The sequence below is a fragment of the Varanus komodoensis genome, unplaced genomic scaffold, assembly GCF_004798865.1.
Source record: "Varanus komodoensis strain SLA01 unplaced genomic scaffold, ASM479886v1 scaffold77, whole genome shotgun sequence".
Lineage (NCBI taxonomy): Eukaryota > Metazoa > Chordata > Lepidosauria > Squamata > Varanidae > Varanus > Varanus komodoensis.
This window is the reverse complement of record NW_025336442.1, coordinates 1,878,226-1,903,632: the sequence shown is the minus strand read 5'-3', so window position 1 is coordinate 1,903,632 and position 25,407 is coordinate 1,878,226. Positions and strand designations below refer to the sequence as shown.

Here is a 25,407-nt window from a genome sequence, read left to right as displayed (position 1 = left end):
GGCGACGGCGGCGGGTTGCGGCGGCCTTTCGGCTCCGGGAAGATGGCTGAAAGCGAGCGTCAGCCGGGTAGGAAGCCCTGCGTGGGGGCCCGGCGGGAGAAGGCGGACCAAGGGGAAGCCCTGCCTCTGGTTCGCACTGGCCTACCTTGCAGGGTTGTCGTGCTGTGTAAGGGAGCGCGCTGGAGGGGTGGCGGGTGGCGGCTGTTGCCGCGCCTGTTACCGGAAGCGGGGACGGGCCCCATAACAGCAGGACAGGGCGGAATGCGGCCGATGTGGCACCTTTTGGGGGGTGCCTCTTCTAATGCATGCCCACATCACTGGGGCCCCAAGCGTGAGACCCCTCTCCTTTCGTAGGGTCTGTAGATTTTGTGTGTCTACGCGCACATGTGTGTGGGGGTTCTCCTTTTTTCATGTAATGTGTGGGGTTTGTGGGGGCTTGAGTGGCTTGTGAGGGCGAAGAGGACATAGATGTTATGAGTAAATTTTAAATTGCTTTTAGGGTTTCCTTAAGGGTCAAACTCCCTCAAGGTGGTGTACAGGGAATGCTATTTGTGTATTATGCAATATGCAGAAGACAAGAATGTGTCCCATAATGGTAGGCTGAGATTGTTGTGGGTGATGCCGGCAGGCATTTGGGGTGGGCTCCTCCCATGGGGTTGTCCTGGCAGCTAGCCCGCCCCGAGCCCCATTCGTTTTGGTGGGATTACTCTGGAGTGAGTCTAACATTGGATAGAACCCCAGGGTGCTTTGGCTATGGGAGAGGGTATAGAAATGGGATTTTAAAAATAACAGCGATGGAAGGCTGGTCTAGATGGCCCTTGAGTGTACATGTCCTTGAACTGGGGTCAGCTGTCTTCAGTGCAAGATACCACAATCCCATGTTTGCTGAGGATTTCTCGGTCACTCTGCCCTGTTCTCGGGAAGGGAGCTCTGAAGTTGTTTATGAGCTAGGAGTTAGTTTGGCCTTCTTCTACACAACTGACAAGGGTTGTTGGACTACAACACACATCATCCCCAGCTGGCTGTACTTGGAGTTGTGCTTTTGCTGTAACAATGGCAAGGATTCGCACTGTTCCCTGCACAGTCCTAGAGGAGGCTTGGGTTCCCTACTTGTGTGCCCATTGGCTCGCTCACTCGAGCTTTCCATTCTGCAGATACCTGGGTATGTTGCCCTTCTCCTAGGAGACACATGTGGGTTGTTTATTTGAGCACTGAGCAAGGGCTGGGCCTGGTGGCCTTACCTGCTGCTTGCAGCATCTCTGTCCTGTGATTCGCAGATTTCCCAAAGCCGTTTGCAGCTCAAAAGTTCTGTCTTTATGACGCTCATGGGACAGATTTCCCCTCCTGCTTCAAGCCCTGAAGGCTTTCATGGGTAATGGTCTGCTTGTTACTTCTTCAGCAAGGCATGTTATTTCAGCCTCTACGTGGCTGTGATAGGGTGCTAACACTAACCTTCCCTACAGGGTTGGTGTCAATATGCTAACAAGACAGCAGGCACAGAGGGGTTTCCGTTGGGGTGGTCTGGAGGGAACTGGCTCGGAGCAGGAAGTCAGGGCTGGGCATCCAGGCTTTGCTGTGAACCTTCCCAGCTGGCTTCCAGCAGGTTCCTTAACTTGGGGCCATTCTGAGGATGGGCAGAGGTATGTGTGGGTCTTTGGGTCTCTTGGAGGAAGCTGGAATATTCAACATAGCTGGCGATGCCTGCAACTCTACTGCTTGGGCTTCCTAGCATAACCAGTTTAAATTCCAGATTGGTGCTGGAGAAGTGAGTTCTGCAAAAATGACTCAAGGCGAGACCCTGTGCATGTTTGGGCGGAAGAAATGGCCCTACAGAGTTTGCTGCCCCTGCGTTGTTGCACAGGGTCTTGCTTGCGTAGGGAGGGAGCGATCCTATGCATGAAAAAGCCCTGCTTGCGTAGGGAGGGAGCGATCCTATGCATGAAAAAGCCCCGCGGTCCTATGTGTGTTTGGGGAGTGCTGGAAGTTGCTGGGCCTGTTTGGCCTGAACGAGTGTGTGCCTGTGGCCAAAGGATCTCGGTGGCGCCTGCTGAGAATGCGTTTATCCTGCTCTTTGCTTTTGTGGACCACAGCCTGCTTCATCCCATGGACAGAGAAGGGTGGAGAATTCCTGGCTTGTCTGGTGCCAGTGGTGAGGCTGGAGGGAGACGAAATGTGGGAACTCTGACACTGGCGATTGTGTGAAGCAGCGGGTGTTCTCAAGGCTGGGATTCCCCAGACACCCTGGCCCTTGCATTCTGTGACATGCAAACATATGATTCTGTCTCGTACAGGGGTGCGTGAATTGTGGTGCTTGCGATGCTTTGGCCAACAGCTCCCACGCCGGCTCAGACCGATGGCAGCTGCAGGCTAAAGCCCCAGGATGGTGTTGCAGGGAGCTGGTGTAGAGGTGAGAGCCTTTGACTGGAGAGGCCTAGGCTTGGGTCCCCATTTAGCTGTGGAACTCCCTGGCCCCCACATGGCCATGAAGCCACTCACTGACTCGAGGCGAGCCTGCCTTGCAGGGCTGTCCTGAGGAGAAGGGGGAGGTAGACCTTGTGGGCCGTCATGGGTTCCTTGCAAGGAGTGCAAAGGCAGATCTAAGTGTGAGAGCCAGGAGACTGGGGCCCACCTCATGGAGCGATTGTCTCGGACGTCAGGCCTGGTGGCTTGAAGCCATCTGCTTTTGGATGGATATTTTGAGGATCTGGTTGTGGCTTCTGTTGGAAGCGAGCCAAGCCCTCGCTTCCCCGGCAAATGTGTCTGCTCTGAGACATTCTTTCTTTCTTTGCCACCATGCAGACAGCAATGTGGCTCCATGCATTATTCATCCCCGAAAGTGGGGAAATTCGGAAAGGAAGGCCCCGGGTGGGGTTCCGAGCAAGGCAGGAGGCAGGCGCAGCAGCTCTTAAGCTCTTGTCTCCCTCCCGGCTAGTGGGGAAGAAAGGAGCCAAGCCGTGCACCTGGGCGAGGCGGCAGCGGCCGGAGCCTGCTGACTGTGCGCCTTGGCACTCCGCGTTTTCCTCATGGCTCCCTCGCGAAGGGCTCAGGGGCCCTTCCGGAGTGTGCTTGCTCGGAGTCGGCTGGGCAAGCCAGCGGCGCTGCGGCTTGTGCCATCCTCGAGGAGGAAGCAGCGCATGAAGATGACTTCCTGAAGCAAGGGGGCCTGTTCACGCTAGCTCCCCGCCCCAGAGCGATTACATCAGGTGGCGCTCCTCTGCGCCTCTGGTGCATGTGAGAACTGTTCTCCATGCGAGCCCGCTTGCTCGCGCGCTCGCTTTCTCTCATGCGCTGCTTATGGGAGACCTGGCCACACAAGCCTGGTGGGTCAGAGGAGCTGCCCATTTGCCCAGGAGGCTCTTCCCTGAAGCAAGGCTAGGAAGGCCGGGGGCCTGACCTGGACCGCTCCCAGCATCCCCCAGACAGCATGCTGGGAGCTTGCTTCTTTACAGCCTTTTAACCTTGCTCTTCAGCTGGAAGATGTTCCCAAAGCTGCTCAAAAAGAGTAATAGCGTGGCCGTCCCTGGAAGACATGACACAAAAGGACAAGGGGGCTGGGAGGGAGGAGGAATTTTTTTCCAGCCAAATTCAGTTTCGGTTCTTATCAGCATCCTTTCTGACCAGGAAGGGTAAAATGAGCTCCTCGCAGTCTGGTCTCCCCGTGGCTGCTGCAGCTGTCCCTGGAGGCAGGGTTGCAGCTCCCCAGGGCCCTTTGGCTCTCTGGCCAACAACGTCGTTGTGCAGCACATCTGGAGTGCTCCAGGTTGGGAAGGACCAATCGCGTCAACCACGTGGCAGGGAGAGACTGCTCCTGCCCATGCAGGTTCCGTTTCCTTGCTCTTGTGTAGACAACTGATGTTTGACTGAACAATTTTGCGCACCCTTTGCTTTTGGCCGCCAGGTGTATTCACTCGTGAATTTCTGTTAATTCCCCCACCCCCACCATTTTACTTATTTACTTACTTGCTTGCTTATGCCTTCTCTATACCGTCCATAGCCAAAGCTCTTATAGACCTACTTAGTGCTGCTTCTTCATTTAAATGCGCGTGTGCACGCGCACGCATGGGGACCGTTTTGGGGCATGCAGCACCGATGCTCCGCATCTGTGCAGGCTTGCTTTTCTGACACTGAAAATGTAGTGCCAGCACAGCTGCGCAGGAGCAAAATGAGGCTCGGCCTTGCCGTTGTCTTTTGCTATGAACGCATCGCCTCGGGGAGGAACGCTGCCGGAAGGCGCCATGCCGCCCGCCCATGGGTAGTGGGTTTCCGAAAGAGCAGGGTGGTCACTTGATTAAGTGAGTGATCCTATGTTGGTGTACCCAGCAGACCAAAAGGAGTCCTGGAACCCTCCTGGGGCATGCTGGGATTTTTCCCTCTAATTATGCAGCCTAACAATATTTTCTCAAGAAACAGTCGCCGCCAGTATCTGCAGTACGGAAGATCCAGGCGTCCCGGGCCTCATCCTTCGCCTTCTCCCTCCCCTGCAGAGTCCGCTGAGGGGGCAGCGCCTCCGCCCAGCCAGAAATTCATGGTCCCCAGAAAGGAAATCAACATGGTCCCTGACATGGCAAAGTGGAAACGTTCTCAGGTACAGCATCATTCATTTTATATATTTATCTGAAGTGTTTCTGTGCTGCAGTTTTGGTTGAAAAGCTTTGCCATCTGAAAAGGCATGGCACAGAAGAAAAACAGGCTGGGAAGGGAAGAGGAAAAAAAATCCAGCTGCACTGGCAGAATGAGCTACTTCCACCTTTCTGCATCCAGGCTACTGATGGACAGGAATATATTAACTGAAGCAAGGTTTGCATTGCATCTATTCTTTTTCTTGGCTGGCCTGCCCCCTTTTCCCCCTCTGCAGTTTGTTTCTTCTCCTATCTCCTTGCTGGAAAAATGCTTTCACAGACATTCCTCGGGTGGCTGTTGGGATGGGGAAGGGCCACCCCTGGACGCAAGACGCACATGCTTCCCACATGTAGGAAACCGGCCTGTCAGGGTGATGCCTTTTAGCTGGGCTGGGGAGAGCCAGCTGTCCTTTCCACCACCATCAGTTGGAGACCACCCGCTGATCTCACAGCTCAAGGTGGGTGGGCACCCACTTCTCTACTTTGCGTCAGTCAGGAAGACTTCTGACTGGGGGCCGCTGAGGAAGGGGGCAGGCCCGCTCAGCACGTTTCCCTCAGGAGGCATTTCTCAGGGTGCTTCAGCCTGGGACAATCTCAGGGGTGCAGTGAGGCAACTTGAGTCCCTGAGCGTTCTTGCGGGGGCCTTCCCTTTGTGGCCGGGTGCATCGCTTCGGCTGTGAAGCCCCAGCCCACCCTTCGCTCCTCTCCCGCTGCCCCACTGTGGTTCCACGCTGTGCCACAGCGTCTCTGGTCCCCGTGTGCAAGAGCAGCTCAGGCGACACTTCTGCCTCCCTAACTCTGATTTGGAAGAAGCACTTGAGCGTGCGCCGCTCTGCGCATGGCAGTCATGGTGCCATTGTGATCACAGGAACTGCGTGGAGCTTGCGCCTGCTGCCCTGGGGCTGATTGCATTTACTTGGGAACCAGCCCCGCTTTAAGGACAATAGGATTTCGAAGTAAAAAATAAAGGAAGTGAGCATCTGCACTCAGGCACGCACCCAGTCAGCTGAGCAATTTTTCAAAACATTCGGCATCTCCTCCAGTGGGCCTCGCGATGCCCGTATTGGCTCGGCAGCGAGGCTGGGCCTGTTTGCTGCTGCTCTGGGGGCAATGACCTGGGGGCCCTGGACCCAGCCCCTTGAGGCCAGGGCTCGCTGCAGCCCTGCGCGAGTTTGTGTCGAATCGCTGCAGCTGGCCCTCCCGTGAGAGCGCCAGACACATGCCGTGGTAGCAGAGGGAGAGGCCGTCCCAAAAAGCTGGCAGCGACGGAAGGGCGGGCAGTGGCTGGATCAGCACCGCGGTGCTCCTGGACCCTCTCTGGAGTGGGGCGCCTTCTCTTCTGGCCTGTAGCAAGGCGATCCAGAGTCTCAGCTGGGGCGGCACGTGTGCGACTCAGTCTGCGTCAGAACTCCCTGACCCAGAAGGTCCAAGCAGAGGAGGGGACTTCGTCTGAGCTGCCTCCTTCCTCCGCCCCGCTACACACACGTCAGAGTATTCCTGCTCCTACGACTTCCCCCTTCTCCTCCATCCCTTAGCCTTGCAGTGTTCTCCAGTTGCTGTTTTCTTTCTTTCTGTCCTCGCTCCCTCTTGCTGCTTGTGTGTTCATTACCTCCTACAGGCATGTCTCTCTCCTTATTCCCAGTTTTTCGGCATCTCGTTGCTCCCTCACCAACCACCATGCCTGCCTGCGTGTTGCATGCGATGCAGCCGTGGCCCGTGGCTCTCGAGCAAAGAGGTGCTCGTGGAGTGCCCCAGCTAGAGAAGCCCCAGCAGAGCAGCACCGGAATCGTGCCCAAGGCCTGCCTTTGGTTCGTGCCACTTCCCCTGGATCTTGGCACGGGGCGATGCGGGGAGCTTGCGAGCTCTTCCTGGAACCATCTGCTAATGTCCCCCCTTCCACTCTCTCTGTGTGCTTTTGACAGGCTTACGCGGATTACATCGGCTTTATTCTCACGCTGAATGAAGGCATCAAGGGCAAGAAGCTGACCTGTGAATACAAGGTCTCCGAGGTGGGCGAAAGATCACGCGCTGCGCCTTCCCTTCCTGGTCCTAGGCTGCTTTTTCCAAAAAGAAGCCTGGAAGAAGCCTGTGCTCCCTGCCCAACTTTGTGCATCTTCTCAGAAGCCCTTCATTCCCTTCCGCCGCTCCCGGGGACCCTGACTGGGCCTTGCTAGGCAGAAACTCCGAAGCCTGTTTCTTCAGCCTCGACAGCTGGAAACTTGCTTCTTTATAAAAGCCACCCAACTAAAGAAATCCCGTAATAACAATGAAAGGAAAGGTCGGGTCCTGGATCCTGTGCCTGTTCCCACGTTTTCGTTTATTGGTTGCCCCAGTGTGCTGTCCTCCTTCCTGACTCCTCCCATCTTGCCTGCACAACAGTCCTGTGAGGTGGGCTGGGCAGAGGCAGGGCGGGCGATTGCCCACGAGCACCCAGTGAACTTCAGGGCCGAATGGGGGCCTCAGCGTGCCTCTTCTCCCCAGGCTCTCCATGGCCTCCACCACACACCGGCCTGCAGAACCATTTCAGCCCCAAGTCCACTGTGGAGACATCCCGTGGGCCACGTTTGAGTGGTGGGCGGAGCCAAGGGAAAGGGGAGGGCCCGGAGCAAGGGGCCCTAACCCCAATTCGAGCCCAAGGGCCAGTGTGTAGCAGTTGGCGGCTCCTATGGACTGGGGCAGAGCCTGCACAGAGGTGTGTCAGCCATTTGGAACAGGCTGTGAGGGAGGTGAAGGCGGGGGCCCCCAGAGGGCTGGGAGACCGACCAACCAAGGTCCGCAAGGAGGAAGCAGGGGTTGTCTGGGGACGCTGGGGGAGCGGCTGGCAGTGCCAGGCGGGCTGGATCTGCCGCTTGGCACTGCTGCCCCGCATCCCTTTCCCTTGAGCTGGTGGCAGTGGCTGGACATGGGCTCCTTTTGTGCCCCAGGCTTGGTGCTCAGGAGGTTCAGAGTCCCAGAGGCCAGGGCCCGAGTCAGGCGGGCAGCCCCTGGTTGGCGCTTCCCCAGGTAAAGTCCCGATGGGGAGGAAGGCACCGCTGGGCCCGGGCGAGAGGCCTGCCCAGCTGGGCACGTGGCACAGGCTGCCCCTTCGTCCAACCCGCCTCCTGCTTCCAGGAAGACTGTGGGGCGGGGAGGCTGCCCGCCATTTCTGCTCCTGCCACGGTTCTGCGAGCCCCCGGCGAGCAGCCTGATGTTAATCAGCCCCCCACCCAGCCCACCCAGAAGAGCCTGGAGCGCCAGACGCCCTGCTGTGCCTCCTCTTAATTATGTGTTGACGCGACGGAGGCGCTTGCCCCGGCTGCTTTGCCTGGTCTGCCGGTCTCTGCAGCTGGGCTCCCTTTACGAAGCCTCTTTCATGCTGGTGAGCAAAGGGAAGGGGGACGTGGCTGTCACTTCTCCCCCTCCCCTCCCCTCCCCTCCCCTCCCAGATGGAGCCTTGCACGGCTGTGTCAGTGGTGTGCGAAGGGAGGCGGTCGGAGAGGAGGGCCGCCCCGCTCGCAGCCGCGTTGCAGCTGGCACGGAGGGTCCTGCGGTGGGGGACTTGGTGCTGTGCCGGGCGAACTGCGAGGGGTGAACCGCCGGGCTCTTTCACAGCCGTGAGCCAAGAGGCGCTCAGAGGCCAGCCCCTCCTTGGGCCGGCCTTGCTTCCGTGCCTGCCTGGCCCTTAGTGCTGGGGTGCAGAGCCCTTGACCAAAACTGGGCCTCCTGGCATTTCCCTTTAGCCTCACCCCTTTCCCTGAATGCCAGTTTTGGGGTGATTTCCCAGCTCTGTGCAGTGTTTTTTTTTTTTACTCCCACCCCGTTTGGAAAGGATGAAATACCTCCCCGGCAGGGGCTGATGGGAATTGTGGCCCAGCACATCTGCTAAGGAAGAGGGTTCTGCTCTCTGGGCTTGCGGGCGGCACAATGCTGTCTTTCGAACGCCCCTCGGGTGTTGCGTCAAAGGCTGCAGAAGTTGCTAGCCTCGGCAGTTTTCCCGTCCTTCTGCTGACAAGAGTTGAGGGATGGAGCTCCGGCCTGGGAGACCGGAAGATTTCTCACGAACGAATGCCTCCGGCAAAGTCAGAGCTGCCATGTCCTTCCTTTCTCCCCTCAAGGAGGAATTCCTGCCTGGAGCCGCTGCTAAGCTTGGCTGCCACGGTTTTGAGGTGGAGCAGCAGATTCGATTTACAGAGCGGAATTACATGCCGCTCTGCAGCCTATGAAATATCTGTGCCCTGAATGATGCAAGGGAAATAAGAATTTAATAATTAACGCTAATACGACTATTGTAAGCCTTCCTAGATGGACCAGCGCACATTTTTATAGGTATCGTCTGATTTCAAAGGTCCTAATACTGCATGTCTGTGTCTGTTTCAGCAATAGAAATACAGAGTTAAACCTTTAAAATCTGATAAGACCCATAAAAACACAGTTGCTCAGTCAGGGAAGGCTGGTTGAGCTATCCATCCCTCTTACGGCACCTGTGCCTCCCTGGCATCAAGAGGCAAGGAGCTCCACAGGGCCCTCCTTTGCGTGGACTCCACAGAGACCTTGGAGAACCACCGGGCACGCCTCCTCCAGCGGCCTTGGTGGCGGGGCAGGCTGGTCGGGGGAGCCACGGTCTCACGTGTCCTGGTGCGATGTTCTCTGCTGCTCTGCTCATGCTTGGAGCACCTGCGTCGGAAAGGGGCCTGCACAGGGCAGAGCGCTGCACCCCCAAAGCCTAACAGGAGCGCTTCTCCTCAGGCTGCCGGCTGGCCTGCCGTGCCATTCTCCCAGCGCTGCTCTCCGTGTACCACCCCTCCGGCTCCTCGGTTTCTCCCTTCCGACTGACACCTGGCCTTCTGCAGCAGCGAGGACTGGCCTCATGGGTCATCTGCAGGCTTCTGAGGGCCACGCCAGTCTGAGTCCTTCATTAGGCCCCCAAACAGTGTGAGCTTTGCAGGCTTCACAACCACGCCCTGCCTCATGGAGAGATCTGGAGGTTTCCGAAGCCCACACATTTTTTGGTGAACGTTTGGTCAGCCTAATGACCAACACCAACTCTGGGACTCAAAATCCTGGAGTTGTGCTTGGTTCTCATGGCACCGGTCTGGGGCAGAGGCCGCTCGGTTCTCATGGCGCCGGTTGTGGGGCAGAGGCCACTCGGTTCTCATGGCACTGGTTTTTCGGGAGGGCTTATCCCCTGCCCCTCCACGGGTGTTTTGCTCTCTTGCAAGCCTGTGGGCCCTGTCAAGTGGTTTGACGCTTCTGCCTTGTTCCTCAGGGACCCTGTCTGGGCTCCTTTCTCTTGCCACGCGTGCTTCTTGGGAGGGGAGCAATACGCAGTCCACGCGAGAACCCTCAGGGTAGCTGTTTGTGGCACCTGTGCAGCGACAGCGAGCTGGACTCTTTGGAAATGTGATGGCGGGCTCGGGAGCGGGGTGTGCGGCCGTATCCTCCTGACTTTCTCCTAATTAACTGCTTACCCTCCTCTGGTTCCAGCCCATCGAAAAACTGGTAGCTCTGCTGAACATGCTTGACAGGTGGATCGACGAGACCCCCCCAGTGGACCAGCCTTCTCGTTTTGGGAACAAGGCCTTCCGGACGTGGTACGCCAAACTAGACCAGGCAAGTGAAGGGGGTGGCTGGGTGTGATTTCTGGACAGGGCCTCTGGTGCTGCTCCTTAGGGCCAGAAGAAAGCTTTCCTTGGTTTCCGTGATGCCTTGAAAGAGAAGAGAGTTCTAGGTCCTTAACAGTCTGACTGGGTTTCCGTGCGCCAGAGAGCACCCGTGCCGGCCCTTTTCCCTGTGCCCGCTTCCCTGGCAGGAGGAAGGGGTCCAGTCTGGCACAGGCAGGCCAGATGATTCTGCTGATGGCGCAGTAGCCTTGTCACAGGCAGCAGAGGGGGAAAATCTTAATAAAGCTAGCAGATTTATTTCCTTGCAACCTGAATTCCCTTTTTTCTCCCATTTATCAATGAAAAAGTGAAAATGGTCATTTTCCTATTGTTACGTATCAGCATGAAAGGGCTTGGAGTGTCACATTTGCACATTGCCCCACTCTGTTTTTCGGCCAGGACAAAAGGTTTGCGGTTTCTGTTGCTACTGTTTTAAATCACGTACTCGGCGCCATCTTGTGCTATTTGCTCTGTTACCGTCAAGTGACGGAACTGCCCCTCTGAGGGGGGAAGGCCTGGCGCAGGGGCACCGGAGGTCCAGCTCGCAAGGCCATGGTCATTCCCAGCTTTTGCGCAACCTTTTTCCTCCATGCTAGGAAGCTGACGCCCTTCTCCTAAGACTGGCTCACTGGCAGTGAGCTTAAACAGGCTGGTCTTCAAGCCTCACGCTTTGGCTTTCAGCCCCACCCGCCCTGGAAGGCACCCCGAGAATCTCCCGCAAGGGGAATGTGGCCCTTGAGCTAAAAGAACATGGAGACCCCTCAGCCCAGGGGCCACGCAGCCCAGATCTTTGCCTTGGACCTCTCCTTCCGGGGCCTGGGGGTCTCTGTCGCCGCCTCACGCTCTTGGCTGTGGCTCCTTCCGCAGGGTGCAGAGAACCTGGTCGCTACCGTGGTCCCCAAGCAGCAGGCGGACGCGATCCCCGAGGTGGCCGTGTACTTGAAGGAGTCGGTGGGGAACTCCACCCGCATCGACTATGGGACAGGTACCTAGCTGGGCAGAGCTCTTGCCGCCTGGCGTCTTCCCCCCTCCCCCTGTGGGGTTCTGGAACACCCCCCGGTTCTTCCACGTGGGACACAGGCTCACGGCAAAGGGGCCACAAACGGTGGCCGTGGCCAGGGGTCCTGCGGTGTTGCAGCTTTCTCCTTGGCTATCCTGTGTCTTTCGCTGGGGAGTGCTGGAGCCCCAAGGGCAGGTCCCGCACCGAATGGGCAGTTGGAGCAGATTTTGGGGCGAATAGCAAGGGCCCCTTGGATTCCAGCCCACGGGGCTTGACCCGGGTTTTCTTTGTGCTTCCATCTCAGGCCACGAGGCCGCCTTCGCCGCCTTCCTCTGTTGTCTCTGTAAAATCGGTGTCCTCCGGGTGGATGACCAGCTCGCCATCGTCTTCAGAGTCTTCAACAGGTGAAGCCCCGGGGTGGGCGAGAGCAGGACCCGCCAGTGCCCTTTCTGCGGGGGGCACCGCCCGGCAGCTCCACACAGGAGCAGCGGAAGTCTCCCATTTTCGGTTTTGCGGCGGCCACGGCCTCTCTAAGGCCTGAGGCAGCCACTCTGCCTCAGCATCCCTGTCGGGGTTTGGTGGCTCGTGCCGCCATCTTGCTCCAGGGGTGTGGAACCGCCAGACCCTGTGCCAGCCCTGCAAGGACTTGCAGAATGGACCGGGCCGCCCAGGTGGCTGCATCAGTCTTCGCTTCCTGACTGGGGGAATAAGGGTTGGGCCCACCAGCTTGAAGCTGACCTTCTGTTTTGGTTGTTGATGTTTCCTTCCAGGTACTTGGAAGTGATGCGGAAGCTCCAGAAAACCTATCGCATGGAGCCGGCTGGCAGCCAGGGCGTCTGGGGGCTGGATGACTTTCAGTTCCTGCCCTTCATATGGGGCAGCTCACAGCTGATAGGTGGGCAGCCGGGGGCCCCTCTCCGCTCCCCTCCCTGCCAGGCAGAGTTATTTTGTCCTGCTGAAAAAAAAATTCGGGCTTCACCAGGAAAATGAAGTCCTCTGCAGGGCTGGCCTGGGGCCCCGGGTGGGCTGGGTTTGCTTCGCAGGCCTGGAGTTCTGTATTCGTGTTCTCTCAGGCGCATGCTCCAGGGGTGGAGAGGCGAAAGAAGAGGGGTCAAAATTGCAAAGGTGTGGGTGTGTTTTAGCTTAAGGTTCTTTCTGCCAGGAAGTAGGGCCTAGGAGAACATTTCAGTCTTTCGGAATGAGGAAAAAGCTACGCGGAAATTGGGTTGGACCAGGAGAAGAGCCCATGAGGGTCTCTAGGAGCCAAATTTAGCCCTTGGCCCTGTGGTTCCTTATCCCTGACATAAGCCATGGCTTTTCATCAATTTTTATTTATTAGGTTTCTATCCTGCTTTTTCTTATGAGCAACTCAGAGTGGCTTACATCATTCAGCTCCTGCTCTCAATCTCATCGACAGCAATGACCCTGTGAGGTCGCCCGAGAGTCCGAGAGAACCGTGCCTGGTCCCAAGTCGCTCCATTGGCTCGGTCTAAGACAGCAGCGTCACAGTTGTTTCAGGTGTCGTGGGGGGTCGGGGGGAAAGCTGCTCTGAAATGCCGCCCTCTCTTTGCAGATCATCCAAACCTGGAGCCTCGTCATTTTGTTGATGAGAAAGTGGTGAATGAGCACCATAAGGATTACATGTTTCTTGAGTGCATCCAGTTCATTACAGAGGTAAGACTAGAGGCCCCTGCTTTTTCCCTTGTGATCAATTTTAATAGTTTTTTTCTAAATAGGCATGAGTACATAGAAAAGTATAGCTATCTATGTCCGATTGTATTTTTCCTCCCTTTTTTCCTGTCCTATCCCTTCCCCTTGCGCTTACCTGCTTTCCTACCTTATTTATCACTTTGAATATTCTAAATAAGTTCACTGCAAAGCCAGTGAACAAAAGAGAGTCATGGGGAAATTAAGAAAAAGGACAGTAGGAAGAAAGGGGAATGGAGTATAGTCCACTTAAACAGCCTAATCTTTTTGAAATGTTCTGTAAAAATGCAGCAAAGCAGGGGACCCGTGTCTCACCTTTTGTACTGCGTTTGTCATGTATTTTGAGCACTAGACTTATTGTTTGGGTCTTCCTTTGGATGGGGGTGACTTACAGAGTAACCTGTGCCTCCTGCTTGGTCAGCTGGGGAACAGTCTGAGTGGTTGTGTTCAGATGGCACAATAGTCCATGCTGCTGGGGTTGAGGGTGGGCTGTCATTGAACTGAAACACGGTTGTCACGTCTGAGCACAGCCAAGAGAGCAAACCATATCGAACAACCCATGGTTCACCAGCCAACTACAAACCATGGTTTGTTTGTGGCTAACACGGCTTGTTAACACAGCTGGTTTCAGATGATATGTTTGCTCCTGTTTCCACCAGAGTCGCTCAGTTCATCAGCTCACATTCATCCCCCAAGCATGGGGTACTGGGTATTTTGTTGGTCTGGCTTGAGTTGTACCACATTTTCTTAAGACAAAGCCCACCCCAAGAGCATTCTATCGAAAAGCAAGGTGGATCTGCTGGGGTTTCCCTCTGCCTCCGAGAGGGGGTCAGTAGGTGGGGGCGGTTCAGCTGCTGTGTTGACCAGCTTTTGTAAGCACCTCTCTTCACACCCCTCAGACCCCCCCCCCCAAACCAGTGTGTGCGTAGAGGTGTTTTCTGGCCGCTTTGTTGGAGGCGCGCTTTGCATCTTCACAGGATGTCGTGGGACACCGGCCACCGCTGTAAGCAGAAGGCTCAGGCGCAGCCATTCCATCCGCTTGGCACCCTTCAGATACGCGGAGCCCCTGCCTCCTGGTTCGCCCAGCTAGCTCCAGCTAGAGCTGACTGGGATGAGGGTGCCGGGAGCTGGTGGTCCCAGTGCTCCCAGTGCTGCACCATTTAAACCTGTCTCTTGCAGTGCCATCTCATGGCCATGAAACTGCTTTATGGTCCTGTGGGGTTAGAGCAGGCTCTGATTCACAACCCCCCCTTCTTTTTTTCCTTTTCAGCACCCCTGGTTTTATTTTGGACAATGTTTTTCCTTCCATGGTTTTCAAAACTTGGTCTAAACCTTTGGCCAGTTGTTGAGTGGGATGTTGGCTCCATGCAAGAGGACGATTCATTTCTGATGTCATCTTTCCTAAAATTGGGCCAAAAAGCAAACAACAGCAATTCTAGGTACTAATTAAAACCAAAGCAAAATAAATATGAAGGGTGAAATAGTAAAATATATCTAACTCAAACCTGCTTTTAGAAAAAAAGTTTTGTTAGGAAGGCAAATCCCCCAAACTGAGACATGCTGGACCCATATTCCTGAAGATGCACTCCAGATGTTTCAACTCCCATCATCCCCTGCTAGCATTGCCGATGGCCAAGGCTTACTAGGAGCTGAAGTCCCAAACTTCCAGAGATCTAATTCTGCTAGTTGATGGAGTTAGTGGGAATGCTTTCCTTTGATACTCTGTTTTGTGTGTTGCGAGTTAAAAGCAAAAATGGGGCAACCTTGCAGGGTGGTTGTTCTTTTTTGACCAGAAATCCAAGGCCCACCAAGCAGAGCCACATGCCAAAAGGGCAGCTTGGGGCAGAAGCTTGCTCTGAACTGCGAAGTGGGCTGCCCCCACGCATGTCTCCTCCCAGGACGTGGTTTCTGGTGACTGAAATTCCAGTGTGGAGATCGTTCAGGCAAAAAAACTCTACCTCATCTTCTGTCAGCCTTCCTTCTTTCGTGCAGGTTCGGAGGGGCAGAATGAAGCGGGGGGGGGGGCATCACGTGGCCCAGGGTTTGGGAGTTGGGACCCTTTTGCCCCCTGGGGCTGGGGGCAGTGGCATAAGGAGGACCGCCTGTCCACTCAGTCTGGACTTGAGAGGGACGTTTTGGGGAGAAAGTTCAAAGCAATGGATAGCAATGGTGAGTGCCCGGGGCCATTAGGTGATGCCTCCGTCCTCTCAGCCCGGACAGCCTGGCTCTGTGGGTCCAGGTGGCTCTCCCACTGGGGCTTTGGTGAGCAGAGGAGGCCCGTGGAGCAAGCCAGAGGCTGCCCCACGGCCCTGCTGCACGGAGTCCTTATTTGTTCGACACTCTCTTGTATGGATGTTGTTCCTGTTAAGCTTTTAACATCACTGTTGTAGTTACCCTTATTTTTTTATGGAGGGGCAAAAAACGCATGGGTTGTGATTAGCTTGAGGCCACCCAGCGAGCCGACAGCTCAGCCAGAAGCGTTTTTTCTCCCGGGCTGGACTCCAGCTTGCTATTGCTGTGGATCCTGCTGGCCGTGAATTCCGCCCTTGGGTGTGAAAAGGGATGCTTCCTTCTGCTCTTGCAGGCACCTTGGAAAGCTTGGGTGGCTCAGAGCGTAGGTGCCGAGCAGTTGAGGGTCGATGCTTGTCACTGCCTGGGGAGAATGGGATGGTTTCTGGCCTGAAACCCTGGCCGTGAGTCGGTCTTGATGTGCCTGTGGGTTGGCTTGGACTGAGCACAGCTGGGTCAACCGATTGCATTTCTGAGAAGTCCTTGGGCGTGACGTCCCTGTGATGGATGGGGCCCAAATAACGTATCAGCATCTTTTAACTTAACACATGTGCTGTGTTGTTAGCGGGTTTGGACTCCCACATTTGGGGCAGCAAGGGGGTAATGTGTATTTATGATCCAGCTCCCAGCTTTTGGTGGTACTGTTGCATGGCGTTGAAAGGGATGCTCTGGGAGCCGATCACCCAGAAAACATTGTCTGCAAAGGTTCTTGTGCTTCCTCCCTGCTTCCACTCCTGCCTGGTGGTTCTGATCACAGGAGTTTTGAAGCTGCAGCTGCCCCGCCCCATGCCAGGCCCCCTGCTTGCTTGTTGGTTGTGGCTGCAGGCTGCAGTGTGGGGGCGGCAGCTTCCTGTACCTGCTGCCAACAGAAGTCGTTTGTCTTCTTCCTCTGCTGTGCTCAGCCACTAGGTGGCAGTATTGGACCACTTGTGAGAGGCATGGGCACCAGTGCTGCTCTACCGGCCCCTAGTGGCAGAGCACCAGCATTACAACAAAATGGCAGCAGGGGGACTGTTTTTGCCTGCTCTGATCCAGCAAAGAAACCTTTAAAACACATGCCTCCCACTATCAGAACCACCACTAACATCATGCATGCATGGTTATCTTCTCCTGCACTCTGGTAGCCTTCACTGATACATAAATGCACCCAACTGGTTGGGCTAACTCCCTTGGTCGGGACTGTTGATCAAACTGTTTATTTGGGGGAAATTCAAACATTGCTCCAGGCTTTGTGTGGGACCTGCAGACGCTTCTCTTGCGAAATGCGGACTTCTCTGTGTACAATCGGGCCATTAGGTAGAACCACTCGTTTCCAGGCTTCCTCTTTTTGTGCTAATTGGACTGGCTCGGGGCTCGCCTGTCCACGCATCTCTGGCTGTGGCACGGGCTGCCACGAATGGGTTCCATCCCCCCTGCTTGTGTGTGGTTCTTTGAAGACGAAAGACTGCCTGGTTTATTTTCGATTTATATCCTGCCTTTTTCCTACAAAGGGCTCAAGGCAGCTTACATCTCCTCCATCTTATCAGTCTTCACAAACTGGTGCCTGCCAGACGTGTCGCACTGCAGCTCCCCTAATCCATGGCATCAAGTTAGCTGGGGATTATGGGAACTGTAGCCCCAGCACAGCTGGCAACCCAGGCTGGGAAAGGCTGATCGAATTACTGTTTGGGCCCCACAAGGACGGTGAACGGGGGCCCTGCCAGCCACTTTTTCTCCACCGGTTCCTGCGCAGCCCTGGTCTTCCAGAGACACGCTTCCCCGAGCCCTCCCACGCCAGACCTGCTTCTCTCTCTGCGTGGCTTTGTTCCTTTGTTCAGCCAGTGTTTCCTGCCGCCTCGGGGTGGCTGGTCCTTCGCTTGCAAAGCCGGGACCCCTCACTTTGATAGGTGGGACCCTGCCAAATCTTTGGGAGAGCATCCCCTTATGAAGTAGTGTCCTAGGCACGGGTCGGAGGGCACGGGCGCCTGCAGATCTGGGGACGGACGGCACGTTTGCTTGCCACGTGTGAATCTGGAGCATGAAAAAGCCTGGAATAGGCCATACAACCTCTTTCTTTCCTCCTTCCTTCCCTGCTCTATCTCCCTCCCCATCTCTTTGCTTTCCCAATTTCAGTCTGGCTTCTAAATTTGGAGCTTGGGGAAGGCTGGGCTCAGATTTCAGCTGGAAGGGAAGCAACAGACAGGAAGGTGCTGAACTGCCTTCCCCTCTCCCCCCTCCTTTATTTTTAACTGACAGAGGAACCATTTACAAAAGGCTGATTCTCCTGGGAATGGAGAAGCAGGAACGCAGCGTCTGTGAGTAATTTCCTACTCAATATGGCTGCCCTGACTCACTCCGTTCCCCTGGGGTCACTGCGGGACTGCTGCAGTTCTCTCGCTTCGTCTCTCTCGCTCGCTCGCTCCCCCTCTCCTTTCCAGTTCGTTTGCTTTCTTCTCTTCTCTCCCTTTGTGGCTCCAATGAGCTGAGGTTTGTTTGGGGCTTTCCTCCACCTCCCTTCTCTCCCTCTTCCCTTTCTTGCCTCCCCATTCCCAGCTCCACACAATAGCAAGATTTTCAGCGTGAGCAGATGTCAGCTTGGGAAGTGGCTTGCACCCTCAGGCAGGGTGCTGCTTGGCTTCTGGATCCTGCAGGTGCCTGAGCCCCACCGTCCTCCCCAGCTGGCTCGAGGCCGCCCCCTTTGAGCACCGCAGACAGCCCGTCCCCGTCAAAGCTGCGAGGCTTCGGGTTGGGAGAGACCGCGTGCCTGGTGGACTGGCGAGGCTTGCATGGGAAACTTGCTTCGAGTGGGTTTTGACCAGGCAGCACCTCCCAGCAACAGGCACCGACCCAAACGCAAACTGCAGGCGAGAGCCAGGCGCCTCGGAGTGCACAGAGCAGTTTGTGGAGACGCGTTCAAGACTGCGCACAAAAAGCACACTCTTGGAACATGTGACCGAACTCCCTTTACTCCTGGGGTCTGCAGTTCTGCCAGGAATGCCGCCTTCCCTTCCCAATTTTTATTCTGTGTCTAAAGGATTTTTAAAATTGCACGGAACCCTCCTTCCAAAAGTGGTGGTTGGCGTGCTCAAAGCAAAGCATTTCCCCCCAGGGCCACCTTCATGTGGCTTCCCAGGAGCGGTTGGGCGTTCTGGAACTCGGGTGCCTCCTTCCTTCTCACTGGATTCTTAAGCCAGTGACTTTCCACTAAGACGCACCAGTTCCTCTTTTGGGGAACGAGTGTTTTGTGGCAGCCACACGGGAACGGGGCAAGTGGGCCCACCCTGTCAATTGCGTTGTGGCATGCCCGTGGCCCATACCCACGGCTCCAGTGTGCCCACGCATGGGGTGGGGGGAAAGAGAACTGCATCCCTTTGGAGAACATGGAAAACTGTAGTCCATCTGATGCAGATGTGCTGGAACACGCTTTGAGGTGTGGTTTGGAGAACCTCAACAGATGTGGGTTTGCTGGTTTGCCCGTAGTATGGGGAGGGCACAACCCTGACCGAGAGTTCTGGGTCAGAACTGGCCATCCTGGATAGCTGACGTCCGAAGAGGAGGAGGTAGGGGAGCGAATAGGAAACAGCCTAGGCGGGACCACGCTCAGAAACTCTGCGTTGCGAACCTAACGTTAATAGGTTTGGTTTAAAGGGCTCCCCGCTCAGCGCTGATGGAGGATGTAAGGAACCCTTGGACCGACGGTTGGCCGAGCGGGGAGTTGCCTAAGCTAGGAACCTCAGCCGTGCTTAGCCCTGGTTACAGGTGGCCACCTGGATGGCTGAGCCCGCGCTGCTCTGTGGCTGCTTTGCACTGGCAGAAGGGCTCCGTTCTTGGGTGGTACTTCTGCTTTCCTTGGCTTGGCGGCTCGCTGAGCCCCTTGTGTAGCATCCCCAGAGGGCTGGAGGGACTGCTGGGGGGGAGGTGGGGGGGTAACACCACTTCCCCCAGCAAAGCTGATCCAGCCCAGATTTGGGCCCAGCTGCTTAAGCCCAGAGTCTCTGTTCCCAGTTCAGCAGCTGTGCCTAACTCCAGTGGGGGTGGGGGCTCCTGTGTTGGTAGGGTCAGGTATCCACTCCAGGTTTTGGTCCAAACTCTTAGGAGCTACCCATGTCTCGGAACGGTGGGTAGTTCCTTTAAAGTTTAGACTGAAACCTGAAGTGGATAACTGACATCCGTGGCTCGTGATGGTGCCCAGCGCCGGCCCCCAGGGAGCCCAGAGAGTCCGGCAGCTGGGTTGATTCACAGGAAGGAGAGCAGCGTGCAGTTCCGCCAGTTTTTCTCTCCTGCAGGAGCCGGTCTTTCATGAAGGTAACCCACATTTATCATGCTGTCTGAACTTGGCTGTGCTAACAAGGCACAGCTTGTTAACCACAAGCAACCCATGACAACTGTGGGTAGCTTGTTGGATTGGGAATGGTGGGTTGTTCAGTACGAGTTGTTACCTTGGCTGGCTTCAGCCGACATGACAACCCACGTTTCAACAACTCATGGTTGGGTGGCAACCCACATTCGGCCCTTGAATATGGCTTACGTGTTGTCTGAACTCAGTTGCTGTGTTGTTTGGGCCCTTGTCGAAGACGTCTTGGTCCTGGGAAGCCTTTCCGACTGACTGGGCACGCTGTTCACATTGCCCTGTTTTGAGTGCACTGCTTTCATTCTTTCATCGGCCTCATTTTTGTTGTTGTTTGCCGTTCTGAGATCTGATTAGATAGCGGAGTGGTGTACAAATGCTATAAATGAATAACAAAACTGATAGGTAGACCTCCTTTCCTCCCCTCTGATACTGGACATTCATTCTAACTACTGGTATGCAGAGAGGCTAGGAGAAAACACCTCTTCATGACCCTATTTTCTCCAGTCATAGAAACACAGCGAGTCAGAAGGGTCCTCCTGGGCCATCTAGTCTGACCCCCGGCTCCAGCCGGCTCCGCTCACAGCGTGCCTCCCGTGTGCATGTCTAGCCTATCCTTGAACACCCTTGAACATCCTGGAGGACTAGGAGTTTTCGGTTGCTGAAAAGCAGGGTGGCCAGAAATGACTGGCCCGACTCTCCCTCCATGCCTCTGTGACCCATGGAGGTGCTTTGTGGGGTGACTGAATTGTTTTGCGTTTAGAACAACAATGAAAAAGAGCACAGATGCTTTGACGCAAGAGTTTCTCACGAATGCCATTTAAAAAAAAAACTAAGCCTGACTTTGCTTCAGGAATGCGGGCAGGCACTGCCAGACTGGAGTGGGTGGGCGAGGGAGGGAGGGTGTTAGCCCACCGGGAAAAGGGTTTGCCAGTCATGCTCTGGTTCGCAAGAACGCTGACAGGAAGCAGAACTTAAGCATCCGTTGCAGCTGTTGGAACGGGTAGAAATATACAACTTTTTTTGGGGTGTGTGTGTGTGTGTGTGTGCGTGCAAGCGCGCACTGTGGGGAGTTTGCCCTCAGTCCTTCAGCTCAGAGGTCAGAGGATCTGCAACTCGGAGCAGTTTCTGCCCCACCACCCCCAAACATGCGTAATGCCCCTGCCTTGCGTAGGCTTTCCGAAATAGTGTCATGTGCGCCGTGCAGTAGGGGAGCCTTCGTTCGGCTTCTTCCGGGAGCCCAGGAACGGCTGTGGAGCGAGCCTTCTTTTCCCCTCTTGCTCTGGGAGGGTGGGCATCTGTGAACATTTGGTGCTTTCCGGATCTCGGCAGGAGGAGGTGAAGGAGGAAGTGAGAGTTATTTTAACGCCTGCCCTGACTGAGGAGCCTTGTCTTCCTGGAGTTCCTTTTTTGCCGGGCTGTGGCCTTGCGGTTTGTGACGTCATGGAAATTTCTTCCCCGGCATGTTCGGTTGCATTTTTCCCCTCCTGCCCTGAGAAGCAAGTTGTGTTCTGACGGTGCAACCAGAGTCTTGTTCTCTGGATTTAACCATGGACTTCAGATGCTGTTGTTGGCTGCTCAAACTTCTTCAGGAGAAAATGTACGCAGGAACCATTCCAGGCAGTTTGCAGCCTCTTAGAAAACCAGAGTGATGTCTTGTCAGTAAACCAGATGCTGAGTTAAAAGACTGAACTGCAGCAGATGAAACTCTTGGGCTGAATGTGTCTTGAAGACAGCACAGTCTTCAATTCCAAGTCTGGGATCTCTGGTTGGAAGCCGGCAGGCACCTCTCTTGACACCCACCTGGCTTCCTTTCCCTCTTGATGCTTGTTTTGATTTTAAATGCAGTTAATTGGGAAGGCACCGTGCTGTGGAGGTCCCTTGCCCAGAGCCGTCTTTCCCGCAGAGGAGTGTTTGTGTCTGGGGCTTCGTGCTCCAGCCCTGCGGTGGAGTTCAGTGCTTGGGCAAGGGACTTGCCCGTAGGCACATCTGCTTTGCTTCCCGGGGAGCGGGCATTACGTGGCCAGCCAGGCTGCCCCCCTCCTGCAGACCATGGCAGCTTCGCACGCATGTGCAGGGCCAGCGCCCATAATGCCCTCAAGGGTCCGGCCGTGCCCACTGCCCCCCACAGGGTGTGGACCCTGATACCTAGTGTGTGCACAGTTGTTTGAGACCCATCGTTAGCCCAGCATGTCACAACACGGGGGCTGGGGGATGCTCTGCCATGGCACCCTTACGGGGCGGTCGCAGCTGACCTGCCATGGCAGCCGCCACCTGGCGACAGTAGCTGGTCGGACTCTGAGAGCACCCAGCCCAGGAAGTCACCGCGTACCTTGGGGTGTGCGCCTGCGTCTGCGTCAGGGGCTGGGGCGTGGGTGGCAGGGCACAAGAACGAGGAGGAGACCCCGGACCAGGGCAGCAAAGGCAGGGCCCTGAGTCCCGTGGGAGGTGCCATAGCACAGGCCCAGTCGGAGTCAGAGCAGGAGCTGGGCGTGTGTGATCAGGGCAAAACACAGGCATGGCTGTGGACGGGCCGCGGGCCAAGAACCAGGAGGGCAACAGGGTGCAGGTCCCATGAGCCAGGATGACTGGGCAGGACACGTGGTGAGGGTCAGCCAAGGGGCAGGAGCGGAGTCCGGCTCTCGGGAGGGCCTGTGCTGCTGAGGCGCGTCCTGTAGGGACGCGCCGGCGCTTCCACCGCTCTTTCCCTGGGGCTCTCGGCAGGCGCCTACAGCAGCATCCTGGCCCTGGCCCTCAGGTGAAGCCCCAGAACAGCCTGGATCCTGACAAGCCCTTTGGTTCGGCTCCCAGTATCACTGCTTCCTTGGAGTCTAGCACAATGTGGGGTTCAGGGTTGTCCTGCTGGTGAAATCTAACCCGGCGTTACTGCTTGTCCTTGCTCTCTTGTCTTCCAGATGAAAACAGGCCCGTTTGCTGAGCACTCCAACCAGCTGTGGAACATCAGCGCAGTCCCTTCCTGGTCCAAAGTGAACCAGGGCCTCATCCGCATGTATAAAGCTGAGGTGAGCAAAGGCAGAGGAACGGCTGGCTGGGGACGCTGGGAGTTACCGTCCAACTCATTTGGACAGCACCAGGTTGGAGGAGTTGCCCTGGCTGCTCCCACGGGGCTTTCTGTTGGTCTCCTGTGGGGGTGGGGATCCTCTGGCCTGTGGGCCAATCTGGCACTGCTGCGTTCCCAATTCCACCCTCTGGACTTGCCCCACATAATCCCCCTTTTCTCCCAGCCGCCAAGCATCCTGCCCCCTGCATTCTGAAATACTGAAATGTCTCTTGCAAGGCTCAGTGGCTTCATTGTGCTGCATTTTGGGCTGCCCCGCTTTTGCCGTTGGCCTCTCCCACCCTGGAATGCAGCCCCGAGTGCTTCTTCAAAGGGAATATGGCCCCCAAACTCAAAAAGATTCCACACCTCTGCTCTAGCAGGTTCCTCAGATAATCTGGTTTCCAATAAAATAACAGGTATTTCTTAAGAATTCAACAAGTTACACAAAAAAGAAACCTAGGAATAATGATAGGCTAGACATGCACATGGTGGGCAGATCGTGAGCAGAGCTGACCAGGGGTCAGACTAGATGGCCTGAGAGGCCCTTCTGACTCGCTCTGTTTCTGTGTTTCTATGTCATCACATTGATTTAATCTGTAAAGTTGGCATAACGTTTCTTCGTTAAAAACAAAAACGAGAAAAAGAATGGGTGCATAAAACACGACATAGAAGAGGTGCATAAATTCATATGGAAGGTGGCGTACCTTCAAGCCTCAAGTTGCAAAGAATGCTGCAGTGGAAATCCGTATGTCACACCATACCTGGAAAAGACTCAGGAAGCCCGCCTAGGTGCTTTTAACAGCGGCAAGGGGGGCCTCGTGCCACGAGCCTCCTTTAATCTGGCCACAGCAGAGGAGTCATGCGCCTTGTATGTCCAGAGTCTCACGATGGGATGGGGGAGGAAGGGCCTCGCTCCCAGCAGCCGTGGGGCAGGTGCCAGTCCAAGGTGCACCCTCACATGACTCGTGGAGCCTTGTCTACATGCTTGCAGACGTGGGGTGCAGAAAACCGATGGTGGGAATCTTTCTTTCTCGAGTTCGATGGCAGCATTCAGGGAAGGGTGGAGACAGATTGTGCAGAAGTTTCCGGTCCAGGAGAAAAGCACACAAAGCAAAGACATTATTTGCACATTCAGTCTAGCTGGCTGGTAGTTGAGGTGGCTTATGGGGTGGGATCAGACAAATTCGCAGAAGGTCAGCCTGTGGGTGCGAGTCACGGCAGAAGAATGGAGCCTCCAGGCGGCTGCTGTGGCTGGGGGTCAGCGGTGGGAGAGGACTGTTACCTTGCAGTCGCCCTCCCGTTTAAGCTGGACGCTCTCCTTCCTGCCTAAAAGGAAACCTTCAGAGAGGCATTTCAACCTTTCAGAAGGCTGGGAGCAGCTGTCCAACAGCTGGGAAAGCATTAAGGGATGTGTGGTTGGTCGGGGAAAGGGGGAAGCCAGGTCAGCCGGATCTGGGCCTGTGGGCACCACGGTTCTGGAGCAGAGCCTTGCAGGTCCTTGCCGTTAAGTTTAAGGAACTCAAAACTGAAAAGAGACAGAAAAAGGTTCTACACCTCCCAGCATTGAGTCCTGGCAGGGGTTGCCGGCCTCGAGACATGCAGATGATTCGGGGGGAAGCATGGCTTTTTGCAGCTCCTCCTGAAATATGTCTCTGTTTTTTTCTTTCATATCCGCCCTCCTCCTCCTCTTAGTGCCTGGAGAAGTTCCCCGTGATCCAGCATTTCAAGTTTGGCAGCCTCCTTCCCATCCAGCCTGCTGCATCTTAAGGAGATTTTTTTCTTTTTTCGTTTTCTTTGTGCAGGGGGTGGCAGGGTGCAGCCACAGCACGCCTCTTCCCCTCCCCGCCATCCTGCCCCTCGGGGGCCACGCCGTGTCCCCCCACCCCTGCGCCCTCATCCTTGCAGTGCAAGCTGGGTCAAAGGAGCGGCCCAGGAGAGCTTCTGAAGCGCTTGTATGATCTCATGGCGATAAAAGGAGGGGGGGATACGAGGGGGGAAATCACGGCGGAAGAGCTAAACTTGACTCCGGAACATGACAATCTACACACACCGAGCTGTCCTTTGTCCTGACATGTTTGGCGCGCTTGTGTTTGTTTTGTTTTTTTCATGTTTAAGTCCTGCTGTATACTGATCTGGGAAGATGCAAGTGAGGGGATAAACTCGGCCTGCCAGAAGTCTTCCATGGTGTGTGTGTGTGTGCGTGTGCGTGCACATGTGTGTGTTTGCTCCGCTCCGCTCCGCTCCACTCCACTCCGCTCTGCTGCCGCCTTCCCCCTGAGGTGTGTGGAGGAACTGCAGGTCCCATCATTAGTGGCCGGGCCGGGAGTTGGAGTCCAAGGCTGAGGACATCTCATCTATGAGGAGATTAGTGCTGGAGTGGCTGAAGGAGAAACTTGAGCCGAGGGTTTGGGGGTATCAGCATAATGCAGCTTTCTTGATGTTGTCGGGTGTGGAAGAGCAAAGCTAAGCATGTGCCTGCATCTTTCTGTGTTTTTGTTTTCCTGGTGCTTGTAGTGGGGAAAGGGTTGGGGTTAGGGTCGCTGTCTTTGGGTGCGTTGGAAGGTAGCTGGACCATCAGCCCAGCTGTCTGCTGGTCTAACTGGAAGCATCCTGGCCTTGTTAGGCAGGAGAGGTCAGTCACTCTTCCGGGTTTGCTGCTCACCTGTGACCACAAAACACGGGGAGGCTCTCTCGAATGTGGGTGGGTCTTCCTTCGATGGCCCGAAGATCTGTAGGCCTGTGTTCAGGTGGCTGTGCAGTGCCAG

General features: G+C 55.7%; 1 protein-coding gene across 1 annotated transcript; it reads left to right on the top strand.

Moving 5' to 3' along the window:
• Nucleotides 1-24,819, top strand: PTPA (protein phosphatase 2 phosphatase activator). Its single transcript, XM_044453149.1, has 10 exons — nt 1-67; nt 4,485-4,585; nt 6,542-6,628; nt 10,083-10,208; nt 11,126-11,243; nt 11,563-11,662; nt 12,029-12,153; nt 12,832-12,932; nt 22,497-22,604; nt 24,335-24,819. Exons 1-10 carry the CDS (start codon nt 43-45, stop codon nt 24,407-24,409), a joined length of 966 nt encoding a protein of 321 aa, XP_044309084.1. The 5' UTR covers nt 1-42; the 3' UTR covers nt 24,410-24,819.
• Nucleotides 24,820-25,407: the final 588 nt, after the last annotated feature.